At 44.8% G+C, this 18,336-nt stretch overlaps 3 protein-coding genes across 3 annotated transcripts; all 3 read right to left on the reverse strand.

Moving 5' to 3' along the window:
• Positions 1-894: 894 nt before the first annotated feature.
• On the reverse strand, positions 895-6,728 carry and1 (actinodin1). The gene is made up of 9 exons (XM_029695597.1): positions 5,677-6,728; positions 5,445-5,597; positions 5,227-5,313; positions 4,003-4,047; positions 3,787-3,929; positions 3,110-3,333; positions 2,871-3,033; positions 2,521-2,769; positions 895-2,422 (listed from the first exon to the last, which is right to left on the reverse strand). Exons 3-9 carry the CDS (start codon positions 5,297-5,299, stop codon positions 896-898), a joined length of 2,424 nt encoding a protein of 807 aa, XP_029551457.1. The 5' UTR covers positions 5,300-5,313; positions 5,445-5,597; positions 5,677-6,728; the 3' UTR covers position 895.
• Positions 6,729-6,802: 74 nt separating this feature from the next.
• On the reverse strand, positions 6,803-9,889 carry cops9 (COP9 signalosome subunit 9). Its single transcript, XM_029695585.1, has 3 exons — positions 9,707-9,889; positions 9,292-9,364; positions 6,803-6,898 (listed from the first exon to the last, which is right to left on the reverse strand). Exons 1-3 carry the CDS (start codon positions 9,767-9,769, stop codon positions 6,861-6,863), a joined length of 174 nt encoding a protein of 57 aa, XP_029551445.1. The 5' UTR covers positions 9,770-9,889; the 3' UTR covers positions 6,803-6,860.
• Positions 9,890-16,436: 6,547 nt separating this feature from the next.
• Positions 16,437-18,224, reverse strand: otos (otospiralin). Its single transcript, XM_029690181.1, has 4 exons — positions 18,132-18,224; positions 17,681-17,749; positions 16,956-16,982; positions 16,437-16,681 (listed from the first exon to the last, which is right to left on the reverse strand). Exons 2-4 carry the CDS (start codon positions 17,739-17,741, stop codon positions 16,494-16,496), a joined length of 276 nt encoding a protein of 91 aa, XP_029546041.1. The 5' UTR covers positions 17,742-17,749; positions 18,132-18,224; the 3' UTR covers positions 16,437-16,493.
• Positions 18,225-18,336: the final 112 nt, after the last annotated feature.

The raw sequence follows: 18,336 nt of genomic DNA on the forward strand, positions 1-18,336 counted from the left end.
AGTAGATATTACCTCTGTTAGCCTATAGGGGTCAGTAGTAGATAATAATACCACTGTTAGCCTATATGGGTCAGTAGATAATATTACCACTGTTAGCCTATAGGGGTCAGTAGATAATATTACCACTGTTAGCCTATAGGGGTCAGTAGATAATATTTCCACTGTTAGCCTATAGGGGCCAGTAGTAGATAATATTACCACTGTTAGCCTATAGGGGTCAGTAGATAATATTACCACTGTTAGCCTATAGGGGTCAGTATGGAACATGGACACAAAGAGTAAAATACATGTTTTTCAAAGCTTTTATTTAAAACATTCAAAGTGTAAAAAAAACTTTACATCATACACAAAACAAACAAAAATAATGTGAAGTTTGTAGCTACAGAAGTGAAGCAGAGCTGCAAGAATGTATTAAATATTCCAGTGAGAATGAGGGGATCAATCGTCAACTGTCAATTAATCAATGAATAAAAGCTATCAAACTGACAGATAAAATAGCTAGCGAAGAGAAACTCCTCCTGCTTCTACTGCTAACAGCACATTACTATGTGTGTGTGTGCCTGTTCCTGCGTATGTGACGTGTGTGTGTGTGTCAGACTTCATTCAGTCTTTTATTGTTTTGTATTAAATATAGTGTCCCACGTCATCTGCTCCTGTTTTTGGCTGGTGTGTTGGTTAGTTTTTTTGTTGTAGTCTTCATGGCATATGCAGTGTGTGTCTATGTATGTAATCAAATCAAATTGTATTTGTCACATACACGTGTGTGTGTGTGTGTGTGTGTGTGTGTGTGTGTGTGTGTGTGTGTGTGTGTGTGTGTGTGTGTGTGTGTGTGTGTGTGTGTGTGTGTGTGTGTGTGTGTGTATGCATGCATGCATGTATGTGTATATGTGTGTATTTATTTTTGGCGGAAGTCAGCAGCGTATGCTCTGTGGTTATCCTGTTCAGTGTACTGGTCTCGGTATCCTCTCAGCATGTCCTGGAAGCTGGGCATTCTCTGCTGGGGTGAGGGGTAGGACCCGTATGACAGCCCCTGCGAGGGAGGGGGGTAAGCCCCGTAGGTCTCCTCCTGGCCACTCTGGTATGGCTCTGAATCTGCCTCGCTTTCTCTCTCTGGCTCCCCCTGGTTGTAGCTATGGTCCTGGCTGTGCTGTGGCTCCCTCTGGTGTTCAGCCTGGGCGTTGGCGTCTGGCAGCAGATCCTCCCGGGGTTCGTAGCGACGCAGGCGGCAGTTGGTGTCGTACTCCGGGTCACAGTCGGGGTCAGAAGGCTCCAGAACTCCGTTCCGTGATCCATCGGCATTGAGATGCGGCTCGTAGGGCTCGGCGGGGTAAGCGGTGTTATGGTGGGCGCCAGAACGTGGCTCTGCACGGGCTATTGGGTAGCACTCCTGGTCGTAGCCGATGAAGCATTCATAGCCCTCCTTGGTCTTTCCCCGGGGGCCCAGCGGGTGGCGATCCTCCTGTGGGGGCTCCTCATAGCGGGGAGGGGGGGCGGGGGCCTGCTGCGGCGGGGAGGGGGGGACATGTCTGTGCATGGAGGCCGCAGCTTCACGGTACATTGCTAAGGGATCGTTAGCATTAGCCTGCCTGTACATGGTGTATGGGTCGTTAGCTTGAGCATTAGCTTGGCGGTACATGGCATATGGGTCACTAGCTTGAGCGCTGTGAGCACTGCCTTGGCGGTACATGGCATATGGGTCACTAGCTTGAGAGCTTGGAGCACTGCCTTGGCGGTACATGGCATATGGGTCACTAGCTTGAGCGCTCGGAGCACTGCCTTGGCGGTACATGGCATATGGGTCGCTAGTATAAGCGCTCGGAGCACTGCCTTGGCGGTACATGGCATATGGGTCACTAGCTTGAGCGCTCGGAGCACTGCCTTGGCGGTACATGGCATATGGGTCACTAGCTTGAGCGCTGGGAGCACTGCCTTGGCGGTACATGGCATATGGGTCACTAGCTTGAGCGCTGCGAGCACTGCCTTGGCGGTACATGGCATATGGGTCACTAGCTTGAGCGCTGGGAGCACTGGCTTGGCGGTACATGGCATATGGGCCGCTAGCTTGATCGCTCGGAGCACTGCCTTGGCGGTACATGGCATATGGGTCGCTAGCTTGAGCGCTGGGAGCACTGGCTTGGCGGTACATGGCATATGTGTCACTGGCTTGAGAGCTTGGAGCACTGCCTTGGCGGTTACCATTAGCGTTAGCATAAGCATCTCTGTACATAGCGAATGGGTCGCTGTGTTGCTCGGAAGCTGGGGGCGTAGCGCGCTCCGTTGCGGGTTCATCTTTGTGTTCTTCCTTGAACTCCTCTGGTGCCGTGGCGTACTTGGTTGCGGTGAGAGGGTTACAACCGTCCTCAAACAGAGGGTTGCAGGAACCAGGACCCGCCGGGGCGGGGGGAGCAGGGGCACGGGGTGCCTGGGGGCGGAAGGACAGTCATGATGATGATATTACAATTCCATGATAATCGCTATAAAAATAATGATGATGGCGATGATAACAAATACCAATCTTACCTGTAGGGATGCAGCGTAGGCGCAGCGAGGGTCTCTGGGGTCACAGTTGGGGTAACGGAGGAAGAGGCCGGAGGGAGCTTTTTGGACCAGCTTGGGTTTACAGGTGGGGTCTTTCGGGTCACAGCCCAGGTGGGCGTAGGAGGGCAGGGGCCCAGCGGAGGGATTGTGGCCGAAAGCAGCTCTCAGGTGGAACTGGAGACACTCCACGTCCTCCGCTGAACAGATACGCAGCAGCTCTGCCTTCTGCTCCTGGACGGGAATAAAACAATCAGGACTATGTTACTTATAGAGATAGACACTATGCATTAGTATAGTGGTACAGTAAAAGCAGTAATAGTGTAGTACTGTACCTTGGATAGGAAGGGCTGCACAGCGGGGGAGTAGTAGTGCCCAGAATGAGGTTCTTTAACAGCCACAGGGGAGCGCACATAAAGGGGGGCTGGGGCCTTGACCGGGCCAGGGGCAGGGGCAGGTGGGGGCTGGCTCTTGGCAGCATACAGACAATATGGGTCCCTACACAGGACATTAGATTAGATTCAATTCATAAGCATAAAATGATATAACACAGACATCAATTAACATGACTGACCTGTAGGGGTCACAGGCCTTGACAGGGGCTGGCTTAGGAGGGGCCTTGGGGGTTTCAGGTTTTTGCCGGCTAGTGGCCGAGGCCACGCAGTTTGGGTCCTCTGAGTCGGCGCAGGCCTTGTAGATGTCCCCTAGGTGGCCCAGGTAGGCCTTATAAGAGCGACGTCCCTCAGCACGGTTCTTATTTTGGAGGTAGGCCAGGTAGACCCTGTCCAGCTCCTGGACCTAAGGGGGGAGAAGGGGATAAAGATATATGAGGTTAGAGGTATAGGAGGTTCATAAAGATGAAAGCCAAAGCTAGGGAAACCCCAAGAACATTTACATTTTAGTCATTTAGCAGACGCTCTTATCCAGAGCGACTTACAGCAGTGAATGCATACATTTCATTTCATGCATTTAAAAAAATATATATATAATTTTTTTGTACTGGCTCCCCGTGGGAATCGAACCCACAACCCTGGCGTTGCAAACACCATGCTCTACCAACTGAGCCACAGGGAATAGAGATACCTGTGGAGTTCCCCAAGGTTCCCATGTCATTCTCAAACACAATATCCCTTTTCATCTCTAAGCAGATGATACTCAACTCTGAAGGTCTGTGGTTAGTTAGTGTTGGCCCCTCGGGACCAGAAGGACCATTCCCAGGATAACACCCCAAACTCCTCAGAGTGTACTCACTGCCTCCGTGTTTCCATTGTCCGTGAAGTATTTGTACCAGCTCCAGAAGTCTGAGTGTTGCTTGTACCAGCTGATGTTTCTACGGTTACGGACAAGCCTCCTTGCCGATGCCATGGCAACCGCTGTCTCTTCAGTGGCATCCCCTACTGGCGAGACATCAAGCATCAAACATTGTTGTGCATGTAAAGTATGTTTGTTAGGTAGTTGTGCATTTACCATGTCCATTGAGCTTCTGGAACACCGGCCCTGCCGACAGGAATTCTGAGAAGACAGACACACACTGTCAGAGCTAGATGTTGCCAGCATCAGCAGCAGAGACCAAAACATGATTACATATACCACTAAGTACCTTTCCCCACTGCAAGTGTAATATACAGGTGGAAAGGTATGGGAATAAACACACACTGGTTTACAGGGCAGGAGTTATTGGCAGTGCCTGGATGTTCGGTGACTACGGCTCTTTGTAGATTTTATAGGTGAGCCTGTAACAGTGGACCCCAACTGGGCCAGCTACCTTACAGAGCTCCGTGTGGGTGTGAGAGAGAGAGAAACAGTAGACACAGCTCTGCATGCTCTTTCATCTCCACAGGGAAAAAGGTGCTAACAGTTTTCAGAGGGAAGGACAGCGTGGGATGGAGGTAGAGAGAGAGATGCATGGATGATGGATGGAGGGAGGTGTGTGTGGTGTTGGGGTAAATGTTGCTGTCTCACTGTATCCGCTGTATTATATTTAATGAGCCAGTAAAAGACTGGAACATCTGGAAACAACAGTCTTTACAGGACAGAGGGAGGGGGAGGAGGAGGAGAGGGGGAGCAGGCGGGAGGAGAAACGGGACTCTGATGCTGACAGGTAATAATCTTTTACAAGTGCTGGAACGATGAAAGAATTCCCCCCCTCTCCTCCCCCATCCCTGTAAATACACGATGGGTTAAGGTTAGGATTATGGTTAAGGTTAGGATTATGGTTAAGGTTAGGATTATGGTTAAGGTTAGGATTATGGGTCTGTTGAGAGACAGTTTTAGAAAGAGGAGATTGACTAAAGATTCCCCTGAGGGGAACTGTCAATCATGTCAACACAGAACCAGAAACAGCTGGTCTGGAGGCAGTTATCCGAGGCAGTTCCATATGGTGAGGTTATAATAGAGGTTATTACAACAGGTAATACTTAGAGGCAGACAGAGACTGTTCTGAGTTTTACTTAGGGTTAGGACAATGTTTCTGAATCTGTTCCCTAGTTACCCTCAGGACTGGACATTTTTGTTCTAGCCCAGCAATAACAGACCTGATTCAACTAGTCAAGGGCTTGCAAATAGGCAAGGTGCGGAGAGGAGGAGTACGGTAGGAGGATCAATATTAAAAGTCCATCCATCAGAAAGTCCTTCATCCATCCTAACATGAACCCCTACGTCTGCTTGAGTGTGAATGCATGTGTGACTCACCAGGCAGCAGTATGGTGGCCAGCAGAGCAGCCGTGAACACACCGGAGAACGACGTTCTGCTCCTTCCAGCCATGGCCTTCTCCTCTCCTACAATTTCAGGTAAATACCAGTGGAAACAGTTCACAGTCAAATAAAGTGCTTCCTATACCCATGCCATTCCAAACCAAGACTAGTGAATGCTGTAGAAGACGGTTAGTACGCTCGTCTTGCTAAATCACCTTTAGTTGTCTTGCTTCACATAAGAAAAAATGATAATGTTTCCAGTCTACATCCACCAGTGGGTCTGCTTCCACCCGTCTAAACTGCTTCCTCAGAGGGTCTTCTGTCTGAGTCTCATCAGGGGGTTTAGGCTGCTCTGCTGGTCGATTCTCCTACACAGGCTACAGGTGTTTCAGAGCACTCAAACCTGACCTTAAACTGGACTTAAACCAAACCTTGATTTTGTCTTACCTGTAGTTGTGTGTAGTGGAGTCTCTGTTGGATCTTGAGGAGAGACTGTATCAGACGAAGCCCACTGACCAGTTCAGAGGCTGGATGTTTAAGTGTGTATGTGAGACTCCTGGTGCACCCTGTCCCTCTGGCTCTACTGACAGACTGTGCCCCCTAAAACGGTTAGGTCTGCTTTTAAACAGACTTCTAATAATTAACACACACAAACCTTTCCAGGAGATCGAGGGGCACTGCTACCAGAGCTGCTATTGGCTGCTGCCAGCTCAACCACCTGACCAATCAGAGACTCCGTAATTACAGAGAGAGAGAGAGAGAGAGAGAGAGAGAGAAAAAAAACAACAGAGAGGGAGACAAGGAAATAGAGGGGAAATAATTAAGGGGGAAAGGAGGGTAAAGGCGCCACATAAGCACTTCCCAGAACCCATTTTGTAGGAGGAAGGCCCAAAACCCTGCCTGCTAGCTGCTGTTAGGAGACAGCTCTGTTGGCACACACTGACAGCTGGTCTGCCCATCAGTCATTTCAGGTGCTAGTTTCCTCATTAGCTCTACTGTTCAGACACATCTGCCCTGTAACAGAGGGTTTACACACACAGATCCTGCATCCGTACAGTGGCTCTCGAGCGACGTCCCTGTAAGATGCAATAGCACCCAAACCTAACAGGTAATGGTTTGGGACTCACCAAACACTCCAACTAGGTCGCAGCCACACAGACATGGATACAAATCTATGCATTTGTCACCTGTGTGTTTTGTATCCTTTTTATGGTGCTACGGTGTGCACTAATGAATACAACCGGGACCATTGCCAAATGTGACAACCCTTTTGACACCGTCTACATGATTTATGAAGCTACAAAAGGCCTTAGAAAAAGCTTTTAGAGCTGCTGTCCAGTAGCCATGAACATACTGGTCATGTTAACTGGGGATGTCCTATATTTTTATTCTAGGTATGAGTGTGCATGTGATATTATGGAGTATGTAATTATTAGTCCACTAACAGGTGTTTCTCAGCGCCTACAGACCTGCCTGCTGCAGCACATTGAAACACGACCACTCTAAACCCACACTGATCATTTAGCTGGGCTATGGAATGTATGGGATCCACAGAATTCACACACACATCTGCTTTTTAAAAGAGCCTTTATTTTTAACAAACACAGTGGCAGTGGGGGGGTCTTCTTCATTCACTGCAGGTCCTCATCATCAAACAAATCCTCGAAGTCTGAGAGAAACAGAGAAAAACAGAGAGACCGAGTGAGAAACAGAGACAGAGAAACAGAGACAGACAGAGAAACAGAGACAGACAGAGAAACAGAGACAGAGAGACAGACAGAGAAACAGAGAAAAAGAGAGAGACAGACAGAGAAACAGAGACAGACAGAGAAACAGAGACAGACAGAGAAACAGAGACAGACAGAGAAACAGAGACAGACAGAGAAACAGAGACAGACAGAGAAACAGAGACAGACAGAGAAACAGAGACAGACAGAAAGGATACGTCAGTGAGTTTCTGATTTAATTGACAGCTCCTATCTGCTGACACTTAGATGACTGACATGGTAGGCATGCTGAAGTTTGAAAACATCCTAAAATAGTAGTCCAGTATGCAGTATGATTCATAACAGATCATGCAGTAGTACCATATGTTAGTATTTGGTATGTAGTATCTGGGCTCTCAGGACTTTAGGTTCTAGGAGAGGTTTGGTGTTAACAGATGTGAGTGCTGCTTCAGGGGAGCTACAACCACTCAAGGACACAATCATAGACACCACAGAAACACAGGGGAATGTGTTTTTCTGCTGGGTGTGTGTGTGTGATACGTGGTGTGTATGTGTGTTCAAAGCGACAGGCTGGCTAAGTGTCCTGCTGAGTTTCAGTCTAACAGGAACCATAAACACCTTCATCATCCCCCTCTCCTCCTTGTCCTCCTCCCTCTCTACCTGTCCAACTCCCCCTCCCCCTCTGCTCTCCCCCTTGTCCTACTCCCCCTCTCCTCGCTAACTTCACCTACTTAACCGTCTCTCTCTCCCACTACTACCCCTTACATATCCTTCTTTAATGTTCCTCTCCTCTTTTTAATGATCAGTTTCTAGGTCATGTGCTACTGAGACAAACTGTTTGTCCTGTAGCTAACACTGCCAGATGAAAAACACATTAGCGACATTGTGTGGTGTGTGTCTGTGTTTGTGTAAATTGAGGTTTACATGGAAAACACGTGTGTTAGTTACTGAGATACGGCCCTGTTGGCAAAGCAAACACACGTAGAACTAGGGATGTAACGATTCACCAACACGCATCAGTCCCCGATTGAAATGTTTAAGGATGCAAGTGTATCGCGGATCCCAAAACGATCCAAATGTAGCATGCAATGGTCAGAAAACCGATTCAAATGTTATGAATCTCTGGTTCACATATTACGTTATTTCTACCTTCCTAAAATACCTCTAATCTTTTGTGACTACTGATGCGTCCTCTATTTCAGTGTGGAACTGCATGGAACTGCTTTGACAGTCATTGATCTACATGTCATTTTGCATGCTAGACAACCCCAGGCAATACCAGTAGCCTAGTCAAACTGCCTGCGCACTGTGCCCTGTTCCACTCGCTGACCAACGCCAGGTAGGCGGCCTGTTCCTGATCTTGCACATCTGTGTGGCACCTTCAGCGTACAAATGCTTAAAACAGCTTGCGTGATATCAGGCTTTATTCGTCAAGTGACAACCTGTGTCATTTGCTAGGTTATTGGTATCTATGCGCTGTTAAAAATTGTGTTTTACTGGAGAGAACAAAAAGAATGGGAGACAGAACTCTGGCTTTACCTGTTGAACGGGGCTTACTAACTCAAACACTTAATCTGCTAATGAGGGTGATGGTGATTTCAGAACCAAAGTGGGGACAAAAAACATGCTTCATTGACCCCCCCCCTAATCTGATAGTGATGCCTAGATGCCTAGTCTCCCTTATGACTCAGCTCAGGTGCCTACATAGTATATGCACCATAGACATAGATAATTTACACATACACACACACACACACCAGCTCAGAGGGCCAGCTCATGAGCTCTATCAGCAGCAGATTTTAATTGAGAATGGGAAATGAATGTGTTTATGCAAAAAAATGTTGTGCATCGTATCACATTAAACCGAATCGGATCGATTAGTTTCAAACTAACTAAAACATATCTTTCCTGTATCGTATAGGAGCCCATGTATCTAGATATGTATCGAACCGTCTTGAAAGGGAAAGATGCACATCCCTACACAGAACACTTTTATTAAGCCCCTCCCTAGTCCCATAGATCCTTGACATAGCCTCTACAGTCTAGCCTCTACAGTCTAGCCTCTACAGTCTAGCCTCTACAGTCTAGCCTCTACAGTCTAGCCCAGTGTTTCCCCCAACCTATTCTCCAGTATTTACACTTATTTGATCTATTCCTGCACCAATACACCTGATTCAACTGGTCATCAGCACTCTATTAGATTAAATCAAGAATTCTAGTATTGGAATATAACAAATACGTGTAATGACTGGAGTTACTCAAGAATAGGTTTGAGAAAAAGTGGTCTATTCTAGCCTCCTGCCCTGTCTACCGTGTTAGTGTGTGTGTGTCTCACCGTTGAAGAAGTCTGAGTGCACTGCTTTCTCGTTTGCTGCCAGGTCCATGAGCAGACCGCTGCTGCCCCCTGCCTGAAGAACACACAAGTGGGCCCACACACAGGTACAGTTTCATAATGTTAGCCATTTATCAACCTACATAAAACACATGAGCTCAACAAGAAAAGTACAATAAATCAAAGACATTTCGTTCAGTCTACAGACAAAAGGGTAACCGTGTAACTAGCTAACGTTAGTAGTAGCAAGTTCCCAACAACTGTGTGTTGAACAAGATGACCGGATAACAGCGGGCGTTTTTTGTATCCGAGTCACTTACTGTAGTTACTCTAGGTGGCTAGATTACCGTTGGAGTTAACATGGTAACGTTAGCTAGCTAGGTCGGTGATACTTTCGTGTAACCTGATGATTACTAACCTCGTCTAGATCCACATAAGGCCCGGCGCCTTCAGGGAACATCTCGTCCACTGCTGGTTTCATGATAGTTTCTGTCTTTGACGAGTTACCGTAATGAATATTAACGTTAGCTACCTAGCTGTTTTCTGTCAACGTAAACAAAACAAACCGGACCTTTCTTCTTCTATGATATATGGCGGCCTCGAAAACAACCGTTAAAGGTGCATGCTGCCACCTACTGTGCTGAAGTGTGTGGTCAATCACGGTTTACATTTACAACATTAGCTCCACATTTCTAAATCCTCCTACCTAAAGCAGTACTTCTGAGAAAATAAAAAAGAGCCCTACTAACTTCTAATAGACCATCACCCAAACCCCCCCAAACCCGTCCAAACTCAATGACCCTACACTTCAATCTTTCTCTCTCAACATACTAACAACAATATAACACATGCTCTACTGTTTCATCGACAATACACTCCAGACACAAACCATTCACATGCTTTCCAACCAGATGTAATGACGAGTACAATGTCCTAGGTGTAATCAAGCAAACACCACATTTTCCTTCCTAATCTGACTTTTTAATCTTGGGCCACCGACCTTTCTTTCATATAAATGCCGGCCCTTGGGCTCAGAGTCCCATCTCTTCTGCCACACATCTATCAAAATGGCTCTGATCTTACATTTGGCCTCACCACTACCCAGTGGAACATTAATATACATTATATCTTGTTTCAAAGCTCTTTAACTATCTGGTCTACAACTTCATTCCCTTCCACAACCGAATGTGCTGGGACCCAGTTGAATCTCACTACTAGACCCAGTCTCCCAATTCTATATAATGACATTAATGCCTCCAATAGTAGGTCACTCCTATTAGATTTGCCAGATGATAAACTATTCAATGCTGACATGGAATTTGAGCATACTCACTTCTTCTTCTTTAAGGTTGGTGTATTGCCGCCACCTACTGTACAGGGTAGCGAAATAAAAATAACATCATACAAAATGGAACAAAAATAAATAAATAATCCCACTCCTTCAGTCACAATTCAAAACACATCCATACACAGGCTCAGGGGCCTGTGAGGACGAAGCATTAATCGACAGGTATCCTTGTAATGCCTCAGCCGCACTCACAATGATGCCTATTTTCTCCGATTTTCTCTCTGTTTGCGCTGTGCAGTTGAAAACCAATGCAATACATGCAACAAAGTCCACCTTAGCATGCAGGATGTCAGTATCCCTCTAGTGTCTCTACACCTACTAACATTATTTCTTCAACTTCACTCCTTTCTTCCACTCTTCTCCCTGCCTCCGAATAGGAGACATTCTGGACAGGCCTTATTCTTGCCACCTCTGTCTCATTCACCCTAACAAGACACTTCAGGAATTTGGGCGCATGTTCACTACCACAATTTCAGCATTTAGATTCAGCTGGCACATGATACTCCTCCCGTCTACATACACTTGACACATGCATGGGTTTGGGCACGAATGCTCTCACAGGGTATCTCACAGTGGTGGAAAATGTACTCAAGTGTCATACTTGAGGAAAAGTAAAGATACCTTAATAGAAAATTACTAAAGTCAAAGTCAAAAGTAAATGGAATTGCTAAAATATACTTAAGTATCAAAAGTAAAAGTATTAATAGTCTCAAATTCCTTATATTATGCAAACCAGACGGCATAACTTGTATTACATGTTTTATTGACGGATAGCCAGGGGCACACACCAACACTCAGACATTGTTTAGGTAGTCCGCCAGATCAGAGGCAGTAGGGATAACAAGGGATGTTCTCTTGATAAGTGTGTGAATTAGACCATTTTCCTGTCAAAATGTAATGAGTACTTTTGTGTTTCAGTGAAAATGTATGGAGTAAAAAGTACATTATTTTCTTTAGGGATGTAATGAAGTAAAAGTTGTCAAAAATATAAATAGTAAAGTACAGATACCCCAAAAAACGACTTAAGTTATACTTTAAAGTAATTTTACTTAAGTACTTTACACCACTGGTATGTCATAAAACCCAAATACACGTGAGAAGGCAGAGACTCTTCTTCAGAAAACAACAAAATGGATGGAGTGGGCTTAAGACAGGGAATTTTTACTTGGATTAAATGTCAGGAATTGTGAAAAACTGAGTTTAAATGTATTTGGTTAAGGTGTATGTAAACTTCCGACTTCAACTGTAGGAATCTCCCTCCTACACACTGCTGCAACATGACCATAAACACCTAAAACACCATAACTGGTTCGGGACAAAAACTCTCACGGGATAACTGACACATCCAAACTTGACTTTGGCGGGTAAAGACTGCATTAAAACTCAGCAGGACAGACAGTGTCTTCTCTGTTTCACCACTCTCTCCGCTGGTCTGTATCACACCAAACGGCGGGTGTCACAGATTTTGGGAATCTTCAATTTCAGTTGATCCTCCTCAACAGTTAACGGCACTCCAGTTATCAGTCCTTTCAACAGCGCCCTGCTCCGGAGAGCAAAGCAAGTCACAGTAGACGTCTTCACGGGTCCACCTGAACCCGAATCCCTGAGACCCAACCCGGGACCTAAGTGGGTCCAAAATTCAAACTTTTCCCTCGGGTCCGGGTCAGGTCCCGTTTGATTGACATCAGGTCTCAGGTCTATGTAACTACAGCTGATAGACCCGAGTGGACCTGAATGGACCCGACCTCGGCTCTGCATAGCCTGTAGCATACTTATTTTACACTGATAAGGTGAATATATTGACTTATTGAAGGCCAACAGAGAGGACCTTTAAGTTACAGTTATTTTTTAAAAATATTTTATTTTAGCATTTTCCAATTAAGAACATTCAAAACAAAAGTGAAAAGATATTAGACAAAAATTTGACAAAGTGAGAGTAACAGACAAGCGTAAAAAAAACCTAAATAAATAATAATTGTATATACAAACATACAATAAATGAGTCATAATAAAAAGTAAAATAAAAAATAATAATAATGAGACATTGGATCATATGGTCACCTGCCGTAAGCTACATACTATACATTACGTGTGAAACATTATAGAAGGATTATTTAGAGATTCAATCAATGTGATGTGAGGGGAGATTCTCCATATAGTCAATAAAAGGTTGCCAAATTTTGTAAAATGTCTCTAACTTATTCCTCAAGCAGTAAGTGATTTTCTCCAGTGGGATACAACTATTAACTTCCGATAGCCACATTGCAACTGGCAGGGGGAATCCGATTTCCATTTCAAGGCAATACATTTCTTGGCAATTGCTAGCAATATTTCTGTTAGCTTTATAGAATGGCTTTGCCTAAGATTGGAGTTAGTAAAGTTACCCAGTAGACAGACCTCCGGGTCTAAAGGGAATGCAACCCCGCGAATTGAGGATATGGTATCGCATACCCCCTGCCAGAAACCGTGTAGTTTTGAACACTGCCAAGTGGAATGGAGGAATGTTCCTTCATCTGAGCCACATCTAAAACATAGGGAGGAGATATCAGGGTTGAACTTGTGCAGTCTAGATGGGGTGATATAGAGCTGATGGAGGAAATTAAACTGGATCAGTCTGTATCTGGAGTTCAATGTGGATGTAACACCATCCCTGCATAGGTCACTCCATAGACCCTCATCAAGATCAATACCCAGATCTTTTTCCCCATCTAAATCGGTGTTTATCTAGCTCAGGCAGTGTTAGTCCTGACATAAGAGCATCATAAACAAGGGAAATGGTCTTGAACAGTGGTTGGTCTGCGTGGCAGAGTTGTTCAATAGGTGACATCTTAGGTAGGTTCCATTGTCCCTTGAGAGTCACCCTAATAAAGTCTCGTAGTTGTAGGTAGCTAAAGAAGTCCCTGTTAGGCAAGTGGTATTTCTGTTTCAGCTGATCAAAAGACATAAGAATTCCCTCCTCATAACAATGTTCCAGAAGAGTGATACCCTTATCAGACCATTGTCTAAAGTTACTATTCTGGAAAAACATAGAAATCAATCTATTGTTCCATAGAGGGGTTTTAGGGGAAAGAAATCCCTCTCGTCTGAACAGCTCATGCAGTTTGCACCATGCCAGGACAGAATGTATGATTAAAGGGTTGTCTGTCCTGGTTTTTATAGATTTTCTGTCCCATTTGTAAAACAATTCTGCCCCAATGTCATCATTTACCTCAAACTTTTCAATGTTCAACCATGAGGGAGAGGGACCATTGTCAGACCTCTGAGCTAGAAACCTAGACTGTGCAGCCCAGTAGTACATTCTAAAATTGGGGATGTTTAAGCCCCCTTGACCGTAATCAAGGGTCTGTTTATCCAGGCCAACCCTCTGGGTTTTGCCGTGCCAGATAAACCGTCTGGTCAGCTTGTCGAGAGAGGAAAAGAATGCTGCGGGAACAGGGATAGGGAGAGATTGAAACAAATATAGAAATCTGGGCAGGACATTCATTTTAATTACATTGATTCTACCCAGTAGAGTGAGAGGCAAGTCCATCCATTTACAAAGGTCACCCTCCACCTTTTGCAACAAGCTGGCCATATTGAGTTTATAGAGGTTGTTCAGGTTACCATCCACCATTATGCCCAAATATGTGAAGCCCACAGGCGACCATCTAAAAGGAAACTTGTGCTTGACGGTAAGATTTGGCTTTTATCAAAATTGACCTTATATCCAGAGAAAGAACTATAACACTGTAGTAGGATCTGTAAGTGAGAGAGGGAGTGTTCTGGGTTTGTTAGAACTAAGATAAGGTCATCCGCAAAGAGTGATAGTTTATGGGTATGGGGGCCCACCTCAATTAATTTTGAAGCCAGTCTGATCTGGGTTGACCAGCAGGGGAAGACATGACTCCAGTCTCTTAGATAGCATCTTGGTGACCAGTTTACAATCTGTGTTAAGGAGAGAGATTAGTCTATAGGAGGCGCACTTTAGTGTGTTTTCCCGTTGTTGTGGATTACAGTAATCACTGCTTGAGAGAAAGACTCTGGAAAGCAGTTGTCCTCCTCGGCTTTTTTAAGTACCTCCATAAGGTAGGGACCAACAGCTCCCTAAATTCTTTATAGAACTCTGGAGGGAAGTCATCCTCCCCAGGAGATTTATTAGAAGGTAAGGATTTAATGGCCTCCCAACAATTCAGGAACTAAGAAGTTTTCACTCAGGCGCTCTCTGTCTTCCTCTGACAGGCATGGGAGGTTGAGAGAGGAGAGAAAGGAGTCGATCTCTGATAGATCATCGCTTGATTGGGAAGTGTAGAGGTCTTCATAGTATTTCTTAAAAGTATTATTCATTTCAGTAGGATCGAAAGATATCTCGTTAGTAAGAGTTTCTATAGCATTAATTGTCCTCTTACTTTCTTCTGCTTTCAGTTGCCATGCCAATACTTTGTGTGCTTTCTCTCCAAGCTCGTAGTAATGCTGTTTTGATTTAGTGATGGCCCTCAGCAATGTGTTAAGAATATTATATTTCCGTTTTTTATTTACCAAAAGCCTGTACAGGTCTTTAGTCGGGCCTCTTTGGTAGGTTTTCTCTAGCTCAGATATTTCAGATTCAAGGACTTTCAGTTTACGTCACAGTTCTTGTCCCGAGGCACGTGGTGCAGAGTGCCTGCTCCCTCTGGACGGAAGAAACACTAAAAATCATCACGAGTCCACTTCAAGTTACTTTCACAGACTCAACAGTCCCCAACCTCTTCTCCACCCAACCTGACACCACATATGGACCAGCCAGACGGCAAGGATCCATTCATTCCAAACATCTCACTCCCACTGGGCCAGAATCATCTTTGTCATCATAGGGACGATTACCTGCCTCCGCAGGTAATTCATCCTCACTCTTGTCAAGTTCCATTTCTGAGCTACCGGAGTAAGTTTTTTTATTTTTGTACTTGACACCAATCTTCCTCACCACCGCTTTCCTCTACACCAGGGTTCTTCAACCCTGTTCCTGGAGTGCTACCATCCTGTACCTTTTCACTCCAACCCTAATCTAGCCCACCTGATTCTAAGAATTGGCTGGTTGAGTAGCTGAATCAGGTTAGTTACATCTAGGGTTAAAAGGAAAACCTACAGGAGGGTAGCTCTCCAGGAACATGATTGGAGAGCCCTGCTCTACACTCATCTCCTTTTCGCTGAACTTTTTTTTTTGGTAACAATATAATGGGCTCGACTGTCACAAGGAACCAACCGGTGGTTTGGGTCTAGGTAGAGATTGAAGGTTGGCTGAAATGTAGATAAAACTCTGTAAAATATGGTACAAGCACCCAGGTGATGAAAGGAGTTACACATCCAGGATTGGAAACTCATAGGTAATTGTAAAATAAATCTATATTTTGAGACAATTCTACATACAAAATCCCTATTACATTTCAAACCTTGCAAGTATCCAAATTAAAGACAGTAAATTATGACAATGAGATCACATTTCTTGTCAAAATGTATTATTATTGCACATTACATTGATATAACGTTTTAGATTATAGCAGTGTTTGGAATTAATATGTTTTTTCTCATGATTGTGAGATGCATTGATATATTTAATGATAGGTCCAAATACATATTTATATAACCTCATATTTTTTACATGCATTTCAATTGACAATATGACTTATCCTTATGTTGCCCTCTTTTCCTCCCTCCCCCTCTCCTTATACTCTCCCCCTCTTTTCTCCCTCCCTCCCCCTCTCCTTATACTCTCCCCCTCTTTTCTCCCTCCCTCCCCCTCTCCTTATACTCTCCCCCTCTTTTCTCCCTTCCTGCCCCTCTCCTCACCTTCTCTATCTCATTCTCCCTCTACCCTCCCCCTCTCTCTCTCTCCTCTCTCTCCTCAATGTTCATGTCCCTCGTTGGTCTCATATCCCAGTGTGTCTCCCAGGTGTTGGTGAGCATAGAAGGCCCGGGCCATTTCATTGATGTGGTTGTAGGCTCCAATAGACCTGAAGTACTCTACGTAGTGCCAGAAGTCTGAGGTGGTGTAGGGCCAGTAGGGGACTGCCGGGGGCTCATCATATGGAACTACAGACACAGACAGAAACAAATCACATCACTCACTGACTGACAACCCCAAGGAAGTCTACATAATATAATAATCATGTAGAGCCTATCAGCACATGCTACAGAAGGTCTGTGTGTGTGTGTGTGTGTGTGTGTGTGTGTGTGTGTGTGTGTGTGTGTGTGTGTGTGTGTGTGTGTGTGTGTGTGTGTGTGTGTGTGTGTGTGTGTGTGTGTGTGTGTGTGTGTGTGTGTGTGTGCGTGTGTGTGTGTTTGTGTGTGTGTGTGTCTATTTTACCTCCTTCAGGGGTGAAGGCTCTGGCATCTGTAAGACGGAGAGGGGGAGAGATGGAGAGAGAAGTTTAGCATTCTGGAGCATTTCACGTATTCCACACATAAAGAAGGGATTGAGAGTTCGGAAAAATTAGCCCCTCCCTGAGGACTCTGGGATACCTGAAGAAACTTTCTTCCTTCCTCCTCAAATATTATTCCTCACTGGGTTCACACACACACACACACACACACACACACACACACACACACACACACACACACACACACACACACACACACACACACACACACACACACACACACACACACACACACACACACATACACACACACACACACAGTGCTCTTTGTCCACATGCAGTTCTCAAAACAAACCTCTCCTTATGGGTGCAGAAAGCGGTAATTCCTGAATCCACCATTAAGTCATAGTTATCTCCAGCTCTGAGTCAGTTAACTTCTAATGCTGTCTACTTATTCTAGCACTTTAATATGGAATAACTACATACAACAACACACAATATGGGTAACACATATAGCACTATTTACTAATAGATTTGAGATAAAATGCTTAACATCAGTCCCGGCCTAAACCCCCATAAGAGCAAGCAGAAGGTAAAATAACTGAGGGTATCCCAGAGGTTGCTGATGATTAGTAATAGTTTAAGGAAACACTGCTGTGATAGAGACTTCTATTTGCAGCCTCATTTTAATGGAGGCAGAGAGACTCACCAGTGAGCTTACAGGCGATGAGACAGAGGAAGAGAATACTAAGCTGAACCAGCAACTTCATCCTGACTTCTGAAAACACAAACACATTATTATCATTGTTTTAAACTTTATTTTAACAGGGAGTCAACACTGAGACCAAGGTTCTCAATTACAGGTGAGCCCTGTGTACACAATACACATTGAGATACAATATACACATTTAAAACTACACATACATAAATACGCAAAATAAAAAAATACAATCATAAACAACAGTTACATTTCTCAGCTACTAGGTCCTCAATCGACACTCAAAACGCCCTGAGAGGACATCGTAAACACACATTTTATACACATAGCCTAGAGTTGATTGAAGAAAACCCCCCTAAACTACTAACTCTAAACTGTACATATTAATCAGAATCAAAACAACAACACTGGGTTGTAGTGAGAAGAGTCTTGTTATTTGTACCTGTGTGTGTCGTTCCAGAGGTGCTGTCTGTCTCGGGGTCCAGAAGAGTCTAAAGCTCACGGCAGGAATGAAGCAGCAGGATCCTGTTATAAGACCACACGTCCCACCCAATACACACATACACACAGCCCTCCCCACATACCCTTGTCACAACCACACGTCTTCAGTTTCAGGCCAGAGAACTAACTCGTGCTGTCAGCATTAT

Source organism: Salmo trutta, chromosome 2 (assembly GCF_901001165.1).
Source record: "Salmo trutta chromosome 2, fSalTru1.1, whole genome shotgun sequence".
NCBI classification, from domain to species: Eukaryota; Metazoa; Chordata; class Actinopteri; order Salmoniformes; family Salmonidae; genus Salmo; species Salmo trutta.

Bases quoted from the DNA above. Each gene is read 5' to 3' on its own strand.
- otos (XM_029690181.1), bottom strand. From the start codon at position 17,741: ATGAAGTTGCTGGTTCAGCTTAGTATTCTCTTCCTCTGTCTCATCGCC. The intron at 16,983-17,680 runs GTGAGTCTCTCT...TCCGTCTTACAG, and splicing joins CATCGCCTGTAAGCTCACTG to ATGCCAGAGCCTTCACCCCT. The intron at 16,682-16,955 runs GTAAAATAGACA...CTGTGTCTGTAG, and splicing joins AGCCTTCACCCCTGAAGGAG to TTCCATATGATGAGCCCCCG.
- and1 (XM_029695597.1), bottom strand. From the start codon at position 5,299: ATGGCTGGAAGGAGCAGAACGTCGTTCTCCGGTGTGTTCACGGCTGCT. The intron at 2,770-2,870 runs GTACAGTACTAC...ATTCCCGTCCAG, and splicing joins TGCAGCCCTTCCTATCCAAG to GAGCAGAAGGCAGAGCTGCT. The intron at 2,423-2,520 runs GTAAGATTGGTA...TTCCGCCCCCAG, and splicing joins CCTACGCTGCATCCCTACAG to GCACCCCGTGCCCCTGCTCC.
- cops9 (XM_029695585.1), bottom strand. From the start codon at position 9,769: ATGAAACCAGCAGTGGACGAGATGTTCCCTGAAGGCGCCGGGCCTTAT. The intron at 9,365-9,706 runs GTTAGTAATCAT...TGTGTTCTTCAG, and splicing joins CTTATGTGGATCTAGACGAG to GCAGGGGGCAGCAGCGGTCT. The intron at 6,899-9,291 runs GTGAGACACACA...TGTTTCTCTCAG, and splicing joins GCACTCAGACTTCTTCAACG to ACTTCGAGGATTTGTTTGAT.